We start from the raw sequence: 15,501 nt of genomic DNA, 5'->3' as shown, positions 1-15,501 counted from the left end.
TGTCTGGGATGCCATCTCTCAGGGAATGTTTAACAAATGAGCCGGGAGGGAATTTTTATTTTTTATTTTTTTGGCAGTTCCAGCCCGAATGAGCTTCACGTCACGAGGACGGGAGTCTCGGCAGCTTGAGTTGTGTGCGAGATGTGGCTCCTTAATTATCCCCCGGCCAAATAATGCACTGCCGATCCTCCGAGGCAGAGCGCGACGTCTTGAGAGAGCAGACACCAGCGTTCATCTTGGTAGAGAGGATAAGAACTTGTTTGGCACCAGGCCGCAGACTTCTGAGTCGAGCCAAGAAGCGTTCACTGCTCGCGATGAAAACTGGGGAGTGAAACGCTTTGAAAAGCCTCAAAGTGAGACGGTTGTTATGGAAATGTGGTTACCGGAAGACGCCACTCTTCGGGATTTGGGCTTCTTTTTCCTTTTACTTCCCTTCCACCTTCCCCATTGTGAGCAGTCCATAAACTTTGGCTCTCATCCAGCTTTGCTTGTCAGAGTTCCAGTTGTTTTAAACTTTAATTATTGCTCTGGCTGTAGAAGAGACACGGGTTGGTTACTAAGTATTTAAAAAGCTACAGCTTTTAAACCACAGAGAAAATAAACATTATACCCTTCCTATGGTTTAAAGTCCATTTAATGAGATGCCAGCTAAAGTGCTGTAGTGTTCAGACTTTTTTTTTTTTTTTTTTTGAGAAGATCTCGGACACTTGAGTTTGCATTAGCTTGAAAAAGAAAAATTCAGTACTGTGGTCAGATTATTAAAAATGAAAACAGCTACCTGAAATGCGTTTTTTGGATGTTGTAGTCACCCTGTACTGTGGTTATGTGCTGATTTACCTATAAAGCAGGTAACACAGATCTGATAAGTCGGGGTGGCTTTTAATGCCAGGCGTGAAAAAGTCCACTTCTGGGATCTTCAAATCCAATTCTTGAGGACCCGCGTCTTGCAACTTTTAGTTGCGTCCCTGATTCACCACACCTGAGGAAAAAAGACTAATTCACATCCTCAGCATGCACTCGAGTTCTCCAGAGTCTTGCTACTGACTACATTTTTTGATCTTGTGTGTTGAAGCAGAGACGCACCCAAAAATTGTGGGAAACCGGATCTTGAGGCCTGGATATGAAGACCTCTGATCGACTGAGACCTAACTAAGCCAAGAAGGATGTGATTACAAGGTTTGAACTGGACACAAGAAAGAGCTGGCCATCACTCACTAAGGTCAAGTTATGTTAGAGCTATTGGCACAGCCTGATCAAACAAATGTACCAAAATAACTACAATAAACAACTGCTCAGAATTGAGGTTATCATTCTGTCAGAGTCTTACATCAACCCTTCCTTGAAGGTCTTAAGAAAGTGTTTTTTTGTTGTTGTTTTCTTGTTTCCATTTCCTACTTTTTATCTTTTCTCACAACTAAATAAGTGAACTTATGGCCTGAATTTTTCAAAAGTTAACTTTTGCTACTGCAAAAACTTCTGTATTTAAAAACTTTTAAAAACTATTTGCTGCTAATAATTCCACTTATGTCTTCAAACATTGGTGTGAAATCCTTCAAATCTTCTGTTTATTACATGCTGTTTTTATTTTAATTATGTAAAGCACTTTGAAATCCCTTGCTGCTGAAATGTGGTATACAAATAAAACTTGATTGATTGATTGATTGATTAATTGATTGATTGATTCTCTCTTTCTTCCCTACTAATCCCCCGCTCCTAATTCTCCATTCTTGTTCGCTCCACCTCTCGGACATTTGACATCTCCTCTGTTGTCAGTCTGCCCTGCCAAGCTGTTCTCCACATTCTCTTCCTCACCTCTCTTCCTACTGGCCGCAGAGCCAGCTTCCTGCCGGGCCCCAGGGCTCATTTCCTGTTTGTCCTGGCACAGGGGGCAACTTGTCCAAAGGGACCAACTGCTTGGTCGCAGCCAGCTGTGAGTACTTGGCACAGCTTGGCTTGCAGAGCTGGGTTGCACCTCCTGAGACCCACAGACAGACACACACGTGCGTGGATCCACGCGGCACACACACCCGTGCCAAGCGCTGCCATCTGCCCCTTTTACAACTACAGGGGCCACAAGGTAACGTGATGTAAGATGATGAACGAGCTAGTTTGGCCTGATGTAATCACAAAGTGCGCGTGGCGAGCGTGTGACAGCTCGACAGCACGCAAAGTCAACAACCGGCGATAAAAAAAATAAATAAAAGAAACACCCAGGGTCTGACAACCGTCTGTTGGTTCGGATTAATCGGGAGCAAACCTGAGCTGCCAACTTCCGAGGAGAGATGGTAGCCGATCAGCTCTAATGCGCAATAATGCAGTCATCAGTTTGAATTATGGCACCGATTCTGGTTAAATCTAATGATTCTAATGGCTTACAGGTTCAGGTGCTAAATCCAAACATGACACAATCTGGCAGAATGACACCCAACTGACACAGCCGAGGGCACGACACTTTAAAAGAAAAAAATAAATAAATAATTTTAAAAAAACGACGATGACACGCGTTAGCTCCCGGGGAAATCTGTAATACTTCAAACGTCTGTGAGTTCAGGCGGCAGCGACAAAATGTGATTTCCTCTCGCTGGCACAATTAGCCTGATAACACCGTTACCTCGTTAATGAGAAGTGAACATTTTCCAGAGAGGTGGCACTTATACTGTCGGATAATTAAGAAGAGAGTCAACATGGCAAAGCAGATGACACAGACAGCGAGGGAACACGCGCGTACACGCGTTCAGAAAAATCACGAGAGATGAGAACCAATTTATAGTAGTGTGTGACACAAGGTGCAAAGATATGAAAATAGACACCTGGAGGTGAGAGAAAACATAATTGTTTTCTTTCCCCTGCCCTAGTAGATCATTTGACAGAGCAATCTTCATTCGTGATTGAAATTCATGTCCCGTCAACGCTGGTGGCAATCGTGTTGTACACGTTACAAGACGATAGGCATCTTTCGGCAATCTTTAAGGGAAACCTAAAAGGGCAAAAGTAGTAAAGAGGGTTGATCTCAACCTGTTACACAGGCCTCTTAGAAACCGAGCACAAAAGCAGCTCCCTAACAGCTGATTTATGACGTCTTAAAATCGATTTAGAGACGACAAAGAATCAAATGGCTGAAGACGTCCAACACCAATCTAGTGTTAATTTCCCTTCAAACATGAAGTTTTTTCCAGCTGGTCCAACTACATATAGGATAGCAAAACAACAACATCTATGCAATGAATCATGGCTAGAATTGGAGAAATGGGTCTTGGTTTGGTTTAGCTCTTAGAAGCAGGTACAGATAAAACCAAGTCCGTATCGTCCACTGCTAGCATGAACCGGCTGAACAGGTGAGAGCTCACACAAACTGTACAGGCAACGCTCCGGATCAACCCTGCTGAGTTCAGCTTTGCCGTCAGTTATTAAAGGTCTAATGTGAACTGGACATCGCGGTCTCGGTTGAGGTTGTATGAACAGTCAGAGGCAGTTTAGAGAGAAGCTTATCTCTGCGTAGGTAATGCGAGAACAGGGAAAGTGGAATGGAGTCCAAAAGAACAGCTGCCTCATACACCTCACTGGTCCTCTGTAGGAAATTTAGAATGCACCAGAGTGAGCTTGAAAAGACAAACGGGATGTTTAACGAGACATAATCGCCCAGCGCAGTGGCTGTGGAAAACTAAAGCCCTTAACCTGCCATCTGAAGGCAGCCTACTTCCTTCAAACTGCAAGCAAGCACACACACACACACACACACACACACACACACAAAAATCATCAAATGCCTTTTATTTGATAGAGCTTTGAAAAAAATTTGTCCCCTTAAGAGCCATGCTTTCAGTGCTGAATGAAAACATCGACCTTCAGCCTCAGCAATGATAAGAAGCACTTCAGGCTGCTAAAAAAAAATATAAAAATACTAAAATAAAATACTAATAATGCCAGCAATGTTCCATTCCCCTCCTATCTACTCTATAAGCAGTGTGTCCATACATCATCCCGCGTGTCCCGAAGCCGTTTGTTAGATAACGCAACTCCTCGACATCGAATGGAATGCAGCTATTAATACCGTATCAGCCCGTGAGCAGACACAAAACGAACCCGCGAACCTCGAGGTAAGATGAGAAACTCGACGTCCCTAATTTCTAGCGAGTCTGCGCCTCCATGTTTCGCCCTTTGACACCGTACAAAGTCTCCCATCACAAGCTAATTTGTAAAACACAGACGACTACGAAAGAGCGAGTCAACACAAGCACAGCTAGTGACATAATCTACTTTTTGGGCAACCATGGTGACGGCAGAGAGTCACACAAACTGCTGGGGTGTTTTTTTTTTTGTTTGTTTGGTTTTTTTTTTTGTTTTTTTTTTTTTTTTTTTTTTTTAAGACAAGTGTTTTCTCCCTCACAGCAGCCAAATTCCAGACCGGTTACACGGGAAGAAGAAAGAGAGCGATCGATATTACAAATCATAGCTGGAGCAACAGATTTGTTCCTGGTGGGTCTTGTAATTGATAACCACTGAAAGAGCTCGCAAACATGACAGCAATCCTAAAGCTATTTTTCACCAAGAGGGAGGGGGGTAAAAGTCAAGTTTGCTGAAACGCTTAAGTCACTGGGTTTTCTAAATGGAGGAATAAGGGGCTCCGGCATGTCATTCACAATAAGGGTATTTGGGCTGTTGGGCGTTCGTATATGAAATCGTAATTAATCTGGAAGACAGTGCTTGTTAGTTGTTGAAAAGGAAAGAGAAAACTCCAGGGTAAAGAATTCCTGAGGTTTAATTTTACAAGTCCAGAGGCGACGAGGTTGTAATTTGACCCCCTATGCTAAGAAACTTCAAATTTTGCACCAGTTTTTCGCTGATTATTGGAAATTTCTGGAAGGTTCCTGGAAGATAACGACAAAACTGTCCTGTTTTTCTTGGTCAGTTGTTGAGATTGTAATGCTGGTTCAAATACGGTGCAAAACCTAAGTCCATAAGAGTCCAAGAATCGATAATGTCTAGGTTCAGAGCAGCCGAGCATTCATATAATTATATTTTTCCCCTCTCTTACGGTTTCTATGCCGCTGTTCTTTTCTTAGAAATTCTCTGTGAACTGCACAGGAACTCTGGCCGAAGTCCAGACGCGCTCAGTGAAGAAGTGAGTCACCCACTGTTCTGATTTTGTGATCAGGTGCTTCAATCACCAACTGGAATTTAATTAAAGCTTTAAAAAAAAAAAAAAAAAAGTTTATTAAACCAACGGCCTGACAAGTGCTCATTTATTTGAGTTTTATTTTTAGCTCATGGACATAATTCCATCATCACAGTGACGAGCAAACATACGCAGGTGACTGTGTCAGATGAAATTTCCTGCGTTTTCAAGGTGGGGAAAAAAAAAAAAAGTTGAAAATGTACAAAATTCTTTCTGATTTAGACAGTCAGCGAATCCTGAGATGCGAGCGAAAGATCAGCGCGTTAAACTGTTGGTGTATATAATCGGCGAGCTTGGTTAAGTAGATAAAGCATTAGGGGAACGGTAATAAGGAGGCATTATTAGCACCACCAGACATTAACACGCAGGTGGCAGACATGACGAGAGAACACGCGGCGCCGTTTGTTTTTAGGAACGTCTGCGTTGCTGCACATTAAAATGTAATTATGTTTTCCTACGCGAGTGCGAGTCCGCGCACACGGTCCTGACGCAATAAAAAAAAAACAACAAAAAAAACACGCCACACGCAGCAACCGGGAGGCGGCGAGGTGAGACGGGCGTTTCAATTGCCTCCAATTGCATCAGGTCAAGCGGAACGCGTCTCGCTGGTGACAGAATGATAAAACTATTTTTTCCCCTGCGATCACGCGCCTGACACGACAAAAAAAAACAAAAAAAAAAAACATGAAGGGATCTGAGGCCTCTCACTGCAGAGACGCTTCAATTTATGTCTTTTTATAGTCAAGTAATTAAGTTAATCTAAAAATATTCAATAACCTCTGCGATTATTCATAGAGGATAAATCATTTTTTGACAGAACTATTTCTCGGGATCATTTAGGGGCTTCACTGCTTTTTATGTTGAGCGATGAGAGAATCTTTGGAAATACTAAGATACTAAGATTAGGCCGGATGCTGATGAAAGCACGGCCATTGATTTTAAGCCACTGTTGAGCTTTGACAACCACGTGCCATTGACGCCACAGTCTGATGAGGAATTCAACCTTTTCTTAATTTTATTTTGTTTTTTAGCCAATTCTCCAAAAAGCTCAAAGAAATCCATTTCTCTAAGTTGCTTTCATCTCAAGGTAAATTGCTGTTGCCGTTGTGCGGTCTTCTTCATCACGCAACAGTCCAGTCTTTCAAAACCCGTTGGTAAAAATCCACCATTGTCTTCGACTCAGTGTTCAAAGTGTGAGAATGAAGTAGCGGCTCACAGTCCAAAAATTACGGTAACCAAACATTTGTTTGTGATGCATTTTCTAACCCTAAGTAAAGTGTTACCCATTCTACCCATCATCACCTTCCTAAAAGGATGGTCCAAGTCATTTTCTGTCAAAAGTAATTTTGACAAAAAATATCATGTTTGGCAAAAAAAAAAAGTACCAACATTCAAAATTCATCATGAGGCAAAGTTATGTTATATTCAGCTATTTGTTCGAGCCAATTGGAGCTAAATAAGTCATAAAAAAATAAGCAATAAATAACAAAAAAGCATTTCATTTTACTCTATTGTCATTCATTTATGAATCATATTATTCATAGATGGGGAGGAAAAACAAAAGCAAAGTTCAAAAAGAATCAACTCATCCATGAAATGTAATGTCCAAGACAGACGCAGCGCGGAGAACTATTTCTCCGAGGGAGATGAGAACAACCTTCTTTGAACTAAACAAATTGAAATGAAATATTTCTATCATGTCTCATAATGACTTCTACCACTGTTTGAATTTACAGATAAGACGCTGCGCGTTACCTCTTTAAGGTGACGGAGGCAGAGAGTAAATGCAAAGTGCAGCCATCAAAATGTCAAGGAACATATTTCGAGGGAGTGAAAAGTTTATCCAGTAAAAAGCTGGAGGGAGATAGACACGGAGGGTCGCAACCACAGCGTTGATTTAATTTCTGCCAGTCGAATGCTATTACTTACTCCAGAAACAGGGTGATTGTGTTTGAAACCGAACAGAGGAGTGGGGCATTTCTCGAGCCAATGGAGGAGACAAAGAGAGACACGGTCAGAGAAAAATTGAAGAACAAATCTCTTACTGTCTTTGGGAAAATAATACCCACGCCACGTCGATAATCTAGCCCAGTGATTAAAGTAGGAGGAATTAGAGAAAAGTGGAGGGGGAACAAAGCAGAAAGGACAGTGTTCCTGCTGGCTGTCAGCAGCTGAGCGCAGGCAATCGCTAAGCAGCTCATTAGAGCTAATAACAGACGCTAATCAGAAGGAGATTCAGAACAGAGGAGTTGACCAACAGAGGCCGGACCGTAGAGAGGGGGGAAAGAAGCCAATCTGAGTAAACCACCAACTGGCAGAAATCCATTTAGAGAAAAATTATTGATCTATAGACTATCAAGCACAGATGGACACAAAATAAAGCAGGGGGGAGAATTAAACGGAAGAGGCAGAAATAAGTGGAAATACCGCGTGGAGAATCGGATGGAATTACTTCGAATGCATATTTCATGAAAGCAGTCTTCTTAGTATTCTGCACAAACCGCCTGATAACATACCTGAGTACATTCTTCATCTGGATGCAGAAAATGTCTTTTGATAATAGGATAGAACAATTTTTTATTTATTTTTTTTTGCCACGTTCAAAAAATGTGATTTTGGTTTGAATGTTATTTCGTCAATTAAGTACTAATCGCTAGCTCTGTTGCCTCAGCTTGCACTACAATTTGAAAATCAAAACCCTTCCATCACTAAGCACACCTCAGGGCTGTCCCATTAGCCTGCCGCTAATTGACCAAGTTATCAAACTTCACGCGCAATTAATGAGTTCAGCAAGGTCAAACAGAGCATCAAGTTTGCCGTTATGCTGATGACTTTGTACTTTTTATGACAAATATCCATATTTCTCAAAAAGGGATTGTTTTACTTACCCAGCTGGGTTACTTTTCAAGTTTTTACGCCCCTTTTTTCTACTTGGAATCACAACAACAGTAAACTACAAATATTACCTTAAAGTTTTTATTTTATTGTATTAAAATAAGCCAGACAGAGGCTACGATATCGGTCCCCTCTAATCACCTCTTTGACAAGTATGGGTGGGCACTTATCATATCTATCATCAGAGATTTGATTTATCATTGTCATGATGCATTTCAATTCACAATGTTTAAAAAAAAACTGTATTGTCGCAATTGTTATTTTCACTATTTTTCTCCACAATGTTCAATGAGGGTATCAATACATATCAATACAATTGAAAATAAGTTTAAATGCAGTGACTGTGTGCAGTTTAGTGCTAAAGAATCATATTGCAAATGATTTTCAAGAGCAGTATTTGTGTTCATGGTATAATAATTGCTATGTCATGCAGCCAAAGCTTCACAGTTACCTAAAAGAAAAAAGCAAATGGTTCTGATCGTCACTTTTGTGATGACGTCGTGATAAAACTTTTGCTCCTTATTGCCCACCCCCATTAGCGAAGCACATTTGTTCAGTCAAAATGAACCCTTTCCCCATCGCTTTTACATTTACTTCAATCATTATCATTTATTTAAACAATGCCTCAAAGCATCTAACATAAAATCAAATGAAGGTTGAACTGAGCTTATGTTGCAGGACACAAGACTCCATACATAAGCTGTTCCTGCAACTTCACATGTAAAAATCAATGTAAACATCACAATGCACATTATTCAACCCGACAAAAAACCCCCAAAAAAACAAAAACAAAGAAGTTCTCTTTCAACCAAATCATAGAGACAAGGCAGACGTCCGTACATAAGACATCGCCATCTGTCCATCTCCTGTATGTTTGCATTCGTGGCGGCTCGCCTCGTGAGTTCGTGCCCTGTGTTTGTGTGTGGTGTTACAACCCTGCAGGCATTTCATCACAGCTGACTGACAGCATGTTTCCATCTCCCTTGCTTTTGTCCCTGGGTGCTCCACCTTCTGAGCCAGTCTGTCTGCAACACTACATGCACGCACGCACGCACACACACGCAAACGCCGCAAAGACTCAAAAAGAACCAGCTCGGTCTGTACGTGTATTTGTGTAATCAGCAACATATTACCATTTAAAAGAGATTTCCTGCTGAGCTCTCCCGGTTCTGAAGGATCGCACATCGTGTGGTCCTCTATAATAATGTTCCTTGTTCGAATGCCCTACATGAACAGTCTGTTTGTCTTACTTAGATTATTTATACCAACCTATTTTCTGCCAATAACGCCAAGCGCAGCCCCAACAAAAGGGAGCGCGCTGATTGATTTCGGTAATCTGGCGAATGCTGCAGCCTGTTGGCGCAAACAGCGTGATGCACAATAATGTTCGAACATTCTGGATATTCTGCCATCACATTTCTGGCATCTCTTACATTTCAACCAACTGTTTTAGATGAATTTTATGCAAACTGCAAACCCTATTTAGTGGCTGTGCAGAGGGTACTAACTTTTTTATTTATTTTTTGTCAAAGGAAAACAAAATGCTCGCGACATAAAGCTGACTGAAACGTCGCTTGCATAAATCTCAGCGATGCATTTGGCAGACACTGGTTGCTACGCTTAAGTAAGCTATAAAGAACATATTGTGGAGGAACGCAACAGTTTGTCTTTTTTTTTTTAAGCTTCAAGTATCTTCTTGAGTTACTAAAACAAAGAGCTTCCATCTAGCGATTAAAAAAAAAACAAAAAAAAACTGGATTGAAAGCCCCACAAAAGCAGGCTGCTTTCTACCGCTGCACTACCTGCAGTTCCCCAACAATCACAACTCTGAATTATTTCTAATTATTTGGGTGAGTCAGGCTGCTTCGGCATCTTACCCGACGCGTTTTCTGCTTTTGATTTGCTGTCTCTTTATAGTCCTTACTTTAGTAATCCCAAATGCCATTTAGAGCAGGTTAGAGTCTTATTAAGCAGCAATAAAAAAAATAAAATAAATAAATAATATATATATATATATATAGAGAGAGAGAGAGAGAGAGAGAGAGAGAGAGAGAGAGAGAGAGAGAGAGAACAATCCGCATAACCTCGTCTTTTCACCAAGGATGGCTGCTTCTGCAAAGCACCACAGGGAAAAGGCAAGTCAAAAATAACTTGATATGCAGTTTTAAAACATATCATTTCAAAAGAAATCACAAATTTTCCATGATATTCCCAAACTAAACGAGTGCCTTAATATTAAACGTTGATCTGATGATTTGAAAACAAAAACCATCCTTCCTTTATCTTCTTAAAATAATGGTGGAATATAGCATGACCAAATTTTTCAGTATGTCAAATTTGCTGCATCTGACGATTATTATTCTGATGATTAATCCAATAAAAACAAATATGGAAGGTTGTGCAGATTTTTTTATTTATTTAACCACTTATGTCTTTTTTTGGAACATTAGAAATGCATTAAATAAACAATTTAATTCTGTTTTTTGCCTTTAATAAATCTCAACCAGGTGAAGCTAAAACTGTAAAACATATTTACAGAAAAAGGTAGGCTTTTTTCTCTTTAATGCAGAATGTATAGTTTTTTTTTGGTTTTGTTTTGGCGGGGGGGGGGGGTTCCCCCTCAGCAAATGTTCTTCTTTTGAGTCTGTATACTCCAGATAACGATTAATCGATTATTAAGTTAGTTGACGATTTTCTCAACAATCAATTAATCGCTATTAATCGTCCCAGGCCTACTGTGAATCTCCGTTTGGCCCAGAGCTAATTGCAGAAATCCTAATGAAAGCCCAGCAACTGAAAAGCCGTAGCTCTCTCTCCCTCTCTCCCTCTCTCTGTTGTGACACGAGCATCTTAAACGCAGAAGATTGTGATGGAAGCACAAGCTGTTTCTCTCTCCACTGATGGGAGAACACTGATGTTTCCTGACAGCATGGGAGCGCCATCTGAATCCCTCTTTCTGTAAAAGTCTTGCTTCGAGCTCCGTCCCTCTCTGTCATTCCTCCTCTTAAGGAACTCCGGCTGCTGCCATTATCTCCTACTTTGTCTCCACCCCAGTCTTGCTTCTCCTTCCACTGTTTTCACATTCGCCACCGTCTCTCCTCCAAGCTGCTCGCTTGTTCTCATCACTCTGCGGAGTAGATCCATACTAAGATACTGCCATGCAGATTACATTAGCGATCCTCTGGTCAATCAATACCTTCAGCAAATTAAAAGGGGGACTGGATCTACCTCTTGCCACTGTCATGGCACCACCCTGGCCTTAATAAGACACATTTTCTTGTTGGCTAATGGCTCGGAACAGATGAAACAAAAGAAGCTGGAGATCAATTTGTTGTTCAACAATGTTGCGAGCTTTCCTTCTGTAGTGGGCTCAAAAACTAACTGTTCTTAGTGCTAATCTGCCAATCAGACATTTTGAGTTGGATGTATTTTGGGACAAATCTGGATAGATTAACAGCAGAACAACTTGAAATGTTTTGTAAAGGACAGAGAAGAGAGTAAAAACAACAAAAGCGATTTGTTCCCAACAGGCCAATAAACTATCTACACCATGATGCTAGAAAACACTAACCAGCTCTACTGATACTGGCTTCTTTTAATCCAATTCAGACATTTTAATGGATTTTTTGCTTTTGATGAAGAGCTTAAATGAGGAACTGTGTTCGACTGCAAGTGGAGAGGATGAACAAGCTGCTGCCATCTCAATTTCTAAGAGCATTTTGGCTCGGTGTTTAGCCGGTTTGCAGCTCAATCTCTCCTCAGCGAGATGAAAATCTATGTGACCTTTTACTAATAATCGCCCACTGCGCCCCTCGCTTTGTTTTATTGCTTGCAGGAGAACAGGGGAAGGCGTTGTAGAACAATCAGAGTTGTTTAAACAAAACAATCATTCTTTTTGTGCCCGGAAATGAATTATGATGAGCTAAATTAAGTCTCAAGTCCTTAATCTCGTTACACGTTCTGATTTAAAAGGAGCAGTGTTATGTATTTTCCAGGCACATGGTGCCATTTTATAGCACAATAAAGTAACTATGATGCCTTCAGTTGTTTATATATATATATGTATCAAATATGACTCAATGTACATTTAATGCTTTAAAATTGTGACTTTGTATCTTTAAAACACTTAGGAAGTCATCACAGCATGGCTCCCCTGTTAACCATTTAACATTTTCACCAATGCTCCACTGACAAGTAGCTCCACCAATAAGCTCAGCAGATGTGCAGTTCTACCAGGTGCTTGCTAATTGCTGCTGGCTAGTCTGAAGGTGCTGAGTGGGGTGAGGAGAGCTCTGTGAGGCAGAAGCTTGGAAGCTGCAGATCGGAGGAGGAGCTTCATCTGAAAGGCGGAGCTAGGTCCACCCGGGTGTTTTGCACAGCTGAATGGTTGCCATGGGAACACTCATGCAACACTCCATGTTTGCTTTTGATGAGGAGAAAAACATAACATGACGTAAAGCTTAAAAAAAATCAATTTTACATAATTCCACAACTCTGAACTCTGCATGTTAGCTAAAAGGCTTTTCCGCATGTTTGCTGTAACTCATACATAGTTTTGCAGCAAACTCCATTAGTTCTTCTATAGTCCGAGGCAACTTTAAAGGATTATGAAAAAAAAAAAGTCGATTTCTGTGGAAGCTGAGAATAAAGAAATTCAGAGAGGTTTAAACGTCTTTTGTGGAGAGTCCCATTGTCAGCAAGTGAGAAAAGCTTGAAATTACCAGTCGCAAAAACACCAAAACGTATTCCTCATAAACTGTCAAAGAGCTTTTCTCTGACATTTCATGTTTCTCAACATGTCGCTGTTTTCTTGTTGCTTTGACAGGTCAGGTGTATGACTCAGTGGGAAAAAAAAATAAATAAATAAAAATATGTGAAGAAGTGGGAAAGATCTTCAAATCTGGCCAAAAAGCACCTTTAGTGACAAGCTCGGGTGAAGCCTCGTGTTCAGAGTCATGAAAGACTGAGTGCATCCCACACACCGAGTGTGTGATGTACAGCTCATGCTGATCTGGGCTCATTCTCAGGCTGGCTGTAATCCTTTCTTACTACTACCATGTCTGCTCCGTTTCACTTTGCTGCCCCTTTTCCCACTCTTTCTTTACCGTCTCAAAGTGAAATCTTAAGTGCATCTCTGTTTGTTAGCAGGTACCACGAGGGAAGAACTGCAGACACAAAGCAAATGTACTCCTAGTCCTAAAATGTAGATTTAAATTGGTGTGCATCTGAAGCAAAAGTATCACTGTATGAAGAGGAAAATCACTTAAAGAAGTTAAAAGACCATAAATTGGAAATGTAAATACATTTCTACACGTCCATAAAAATGACGTTTAGCTGCTGTAGACAAAATGTCAGCAAACTGATTGTGACAAAGGATCTTATTGAAATCTCAAGCATCAACTGTAAACCATTATTTGTTTTGTAGGTTTATTATCTTAAATTTATCAATAAATTTGAGACTTTTAGTAGAAAAGGAGTTTGGGGATTATTAGTGGTATTTCATTGATTAAAACTGACTTTTTTTAGTGAACTCAAATGTTTCTTTGAAAGTAGAAAAAGCTAACAGACGGATATATCAAATATATTTTTTCTATATGATTTGTTTGGTCCAGATTGTAAGTTCAGTGTTTTACCCCTCAGACAGAGCACACCTCATACATTTAAAGGTATAATGAAATTGTATATTAAAGTCTAAAATGTTTTATTAATCGCAGAGGGAGATCAAATGTCATAACTCATTTTATACACGTTTCTTCAACAAGTTTACATCAATGTTGATGGCTGTGGGCAGTGAGGCTCTCCTATAGCAGTCGGTTTTGCAGCAACTGAAAAAGCTTCTGACTGAAGACACTTTTTTTTCCCCCTGATTATTTTCAACATACAAGCTGAAAGTTTTGTCAAAAAAATAAAACCTGAATCTTGTGTATGGATAAAATGAAGATATGAACAAATACATGTATGTAGAGAAATGACAAGAACGTTGGAAAACGTGAATAAGTGAAATAAAAGCAAACACCTGGGAAGTGAACAGCAGGAGAGAGCACATGTCGAAACGTCTACCCTCTCCACAAAAGGAGCAGAATTACACTCATCTCGAAAGAAGCAAAAGATTAAAAAAAATAAATAAAAAAGAACCTTTGGTTCGCTCTCTCCGTCAGAAGACAGAAACACCAAATAACAGCAGAGCAGCACATCAACCCATCATGTAAGATGCCAGCCAGGCACATTTGAAGGTTTGTTGGCTGCGTTTGTTAGTCGAGCTTCATCAGCGCATGGAGGCAACATGGCATACAGGAGCGAGGGATGACGCTTTGAAGATCTGACGAGAGTCAAAGGAAGGCAAAGAGGGGAGGGGAAAAACAAATGCAGGAAGAGAGAAAAGCAGAAGTGAAACGGAGAGGGAGGGGAAAAAAGAGCCGAGGAGGGCCGACGGGAATGTTTCAATAAAGGAGAGCAGAACGGAAAAAGCTTAATTTGAAATATGTTATTTCAAACAAGCAATGCATGTAACATGGATTGCTTGTTTGAGGGAGGGGCAGAATGGATGGAGGGTAGACGGGTGTAAAATGAGGCGGCTCAGAGGGTCCAGCGAGAGATTTCCTACAATCTGCGCAGGTGAAACAGAAAGTAGCCCAACTTCATACCGTCTACAGAAGGCGGTCACTCAGTGTGCGACATGAAGGAGCAGGGAAGTTTTAAAAGCGGGAAATAAAGAGTGGAGAGAGTGAGAGAAGGTAGGGAGGGCGCCGTCACTCACCGATGTACTCGAAGACGAAGACGACAAAGAATGGCGTGACCAGGTCGTTGATGCCCTGCACGTAGCCGCTGGCCGGATGCCGGATGGCCCAGATGAACAAAATCCGCTCAAATATCTTCAACAGACGGACACAAGCAGTCAGTCAAAAAACAATGGCTCATGGAAGGGAAGCAACTGCATCAGACTTTCTCTCCGGTGAAGAAAAAAAAAGCTACTTTGTTGAAGCAATTAGTATGCAGTGTTTCACCTACGATCGTGAGGAAACGTGGGGCCAAAAATATGGAGGTCGTGGCGCCCAAACGGCCGGAGAACCCTCTAATTAACGTGGAACCGCTAATTATAGAGCAAGCGGAGCAGAAAATGAATGTTGGATACGAAATACACGTGTCAGAGCTCCTGCTGTGCCAGACGGGCATTGTATTTGCTTAGTTTTTGTTTCGTTTCAATTCTAGATGAAACACTGCGGCGTTGATTGATGGCAGAGGAGTTGGGTGTGGAAAAGGCAATAACGTTTCAAACAATAAGCTGGTTAAACTTAAACGGACACGGCCAATGATTTAGAGGTGTGTTAAACTGTGTTAGTTCTGACACGGTTACTGATATTAATTAGTCCTTTATAAACCTTACAATTATTTTCCTTCCAACCTAGAAGTCACAGTCTGGGAAAAGGGTA

At 40.9% G+C, this 15,501-nt stretch overlaps 1 protein-coding gene across 2 annotated transcripts in view; it reads right to left on the bottom strand.

Annotated features, from left to right (window-relative positions):
• tbc1d22a (TBC1 domain family, member 22a) overlaps window positions 1-15,501 on the bottom strand; it is a 130,313-nt gene that overhangs the window by 71,322 nt on the left and 43,490 nt on the right. For both annotated transcript variants that reach the window (XM_007577889.2, XM_007577881.2), the window contains exon 9: window positions 14,829-14,943. In XM_007577889.2, coding sequence (XP_007577951.1) covers window positions 14,829-14,943 — 115 coding nt within the window. The remainder of the gene's footprint in view (window positions 1-14,828; window positions 14,944-15,501) is intronic.

The sequence above is a fragment of the Poecilia formosa genome, unplaced genomic scaffold (assembly GCF_000485575.1).
Source record: "Poecilia formosa unplaced genomic scaffold, Poecilia_formosa-5.1.2 Scaffold9, whole genome shotgun sequence".
In the NCBI taxonomy this organism is placed as follows: domain Eukaryota; kingdom Metazoa; phylum Chordata; class Actinopteri; order Cyprinodontiformes; family Poeciliidae; genus Poecilia; species Poecilia formosa.
The sequence above is the reverse complement of the archived record's forward strand: the minus strand, read 5'-3'. Positions and strand labels throughout refer to the sequence as shown.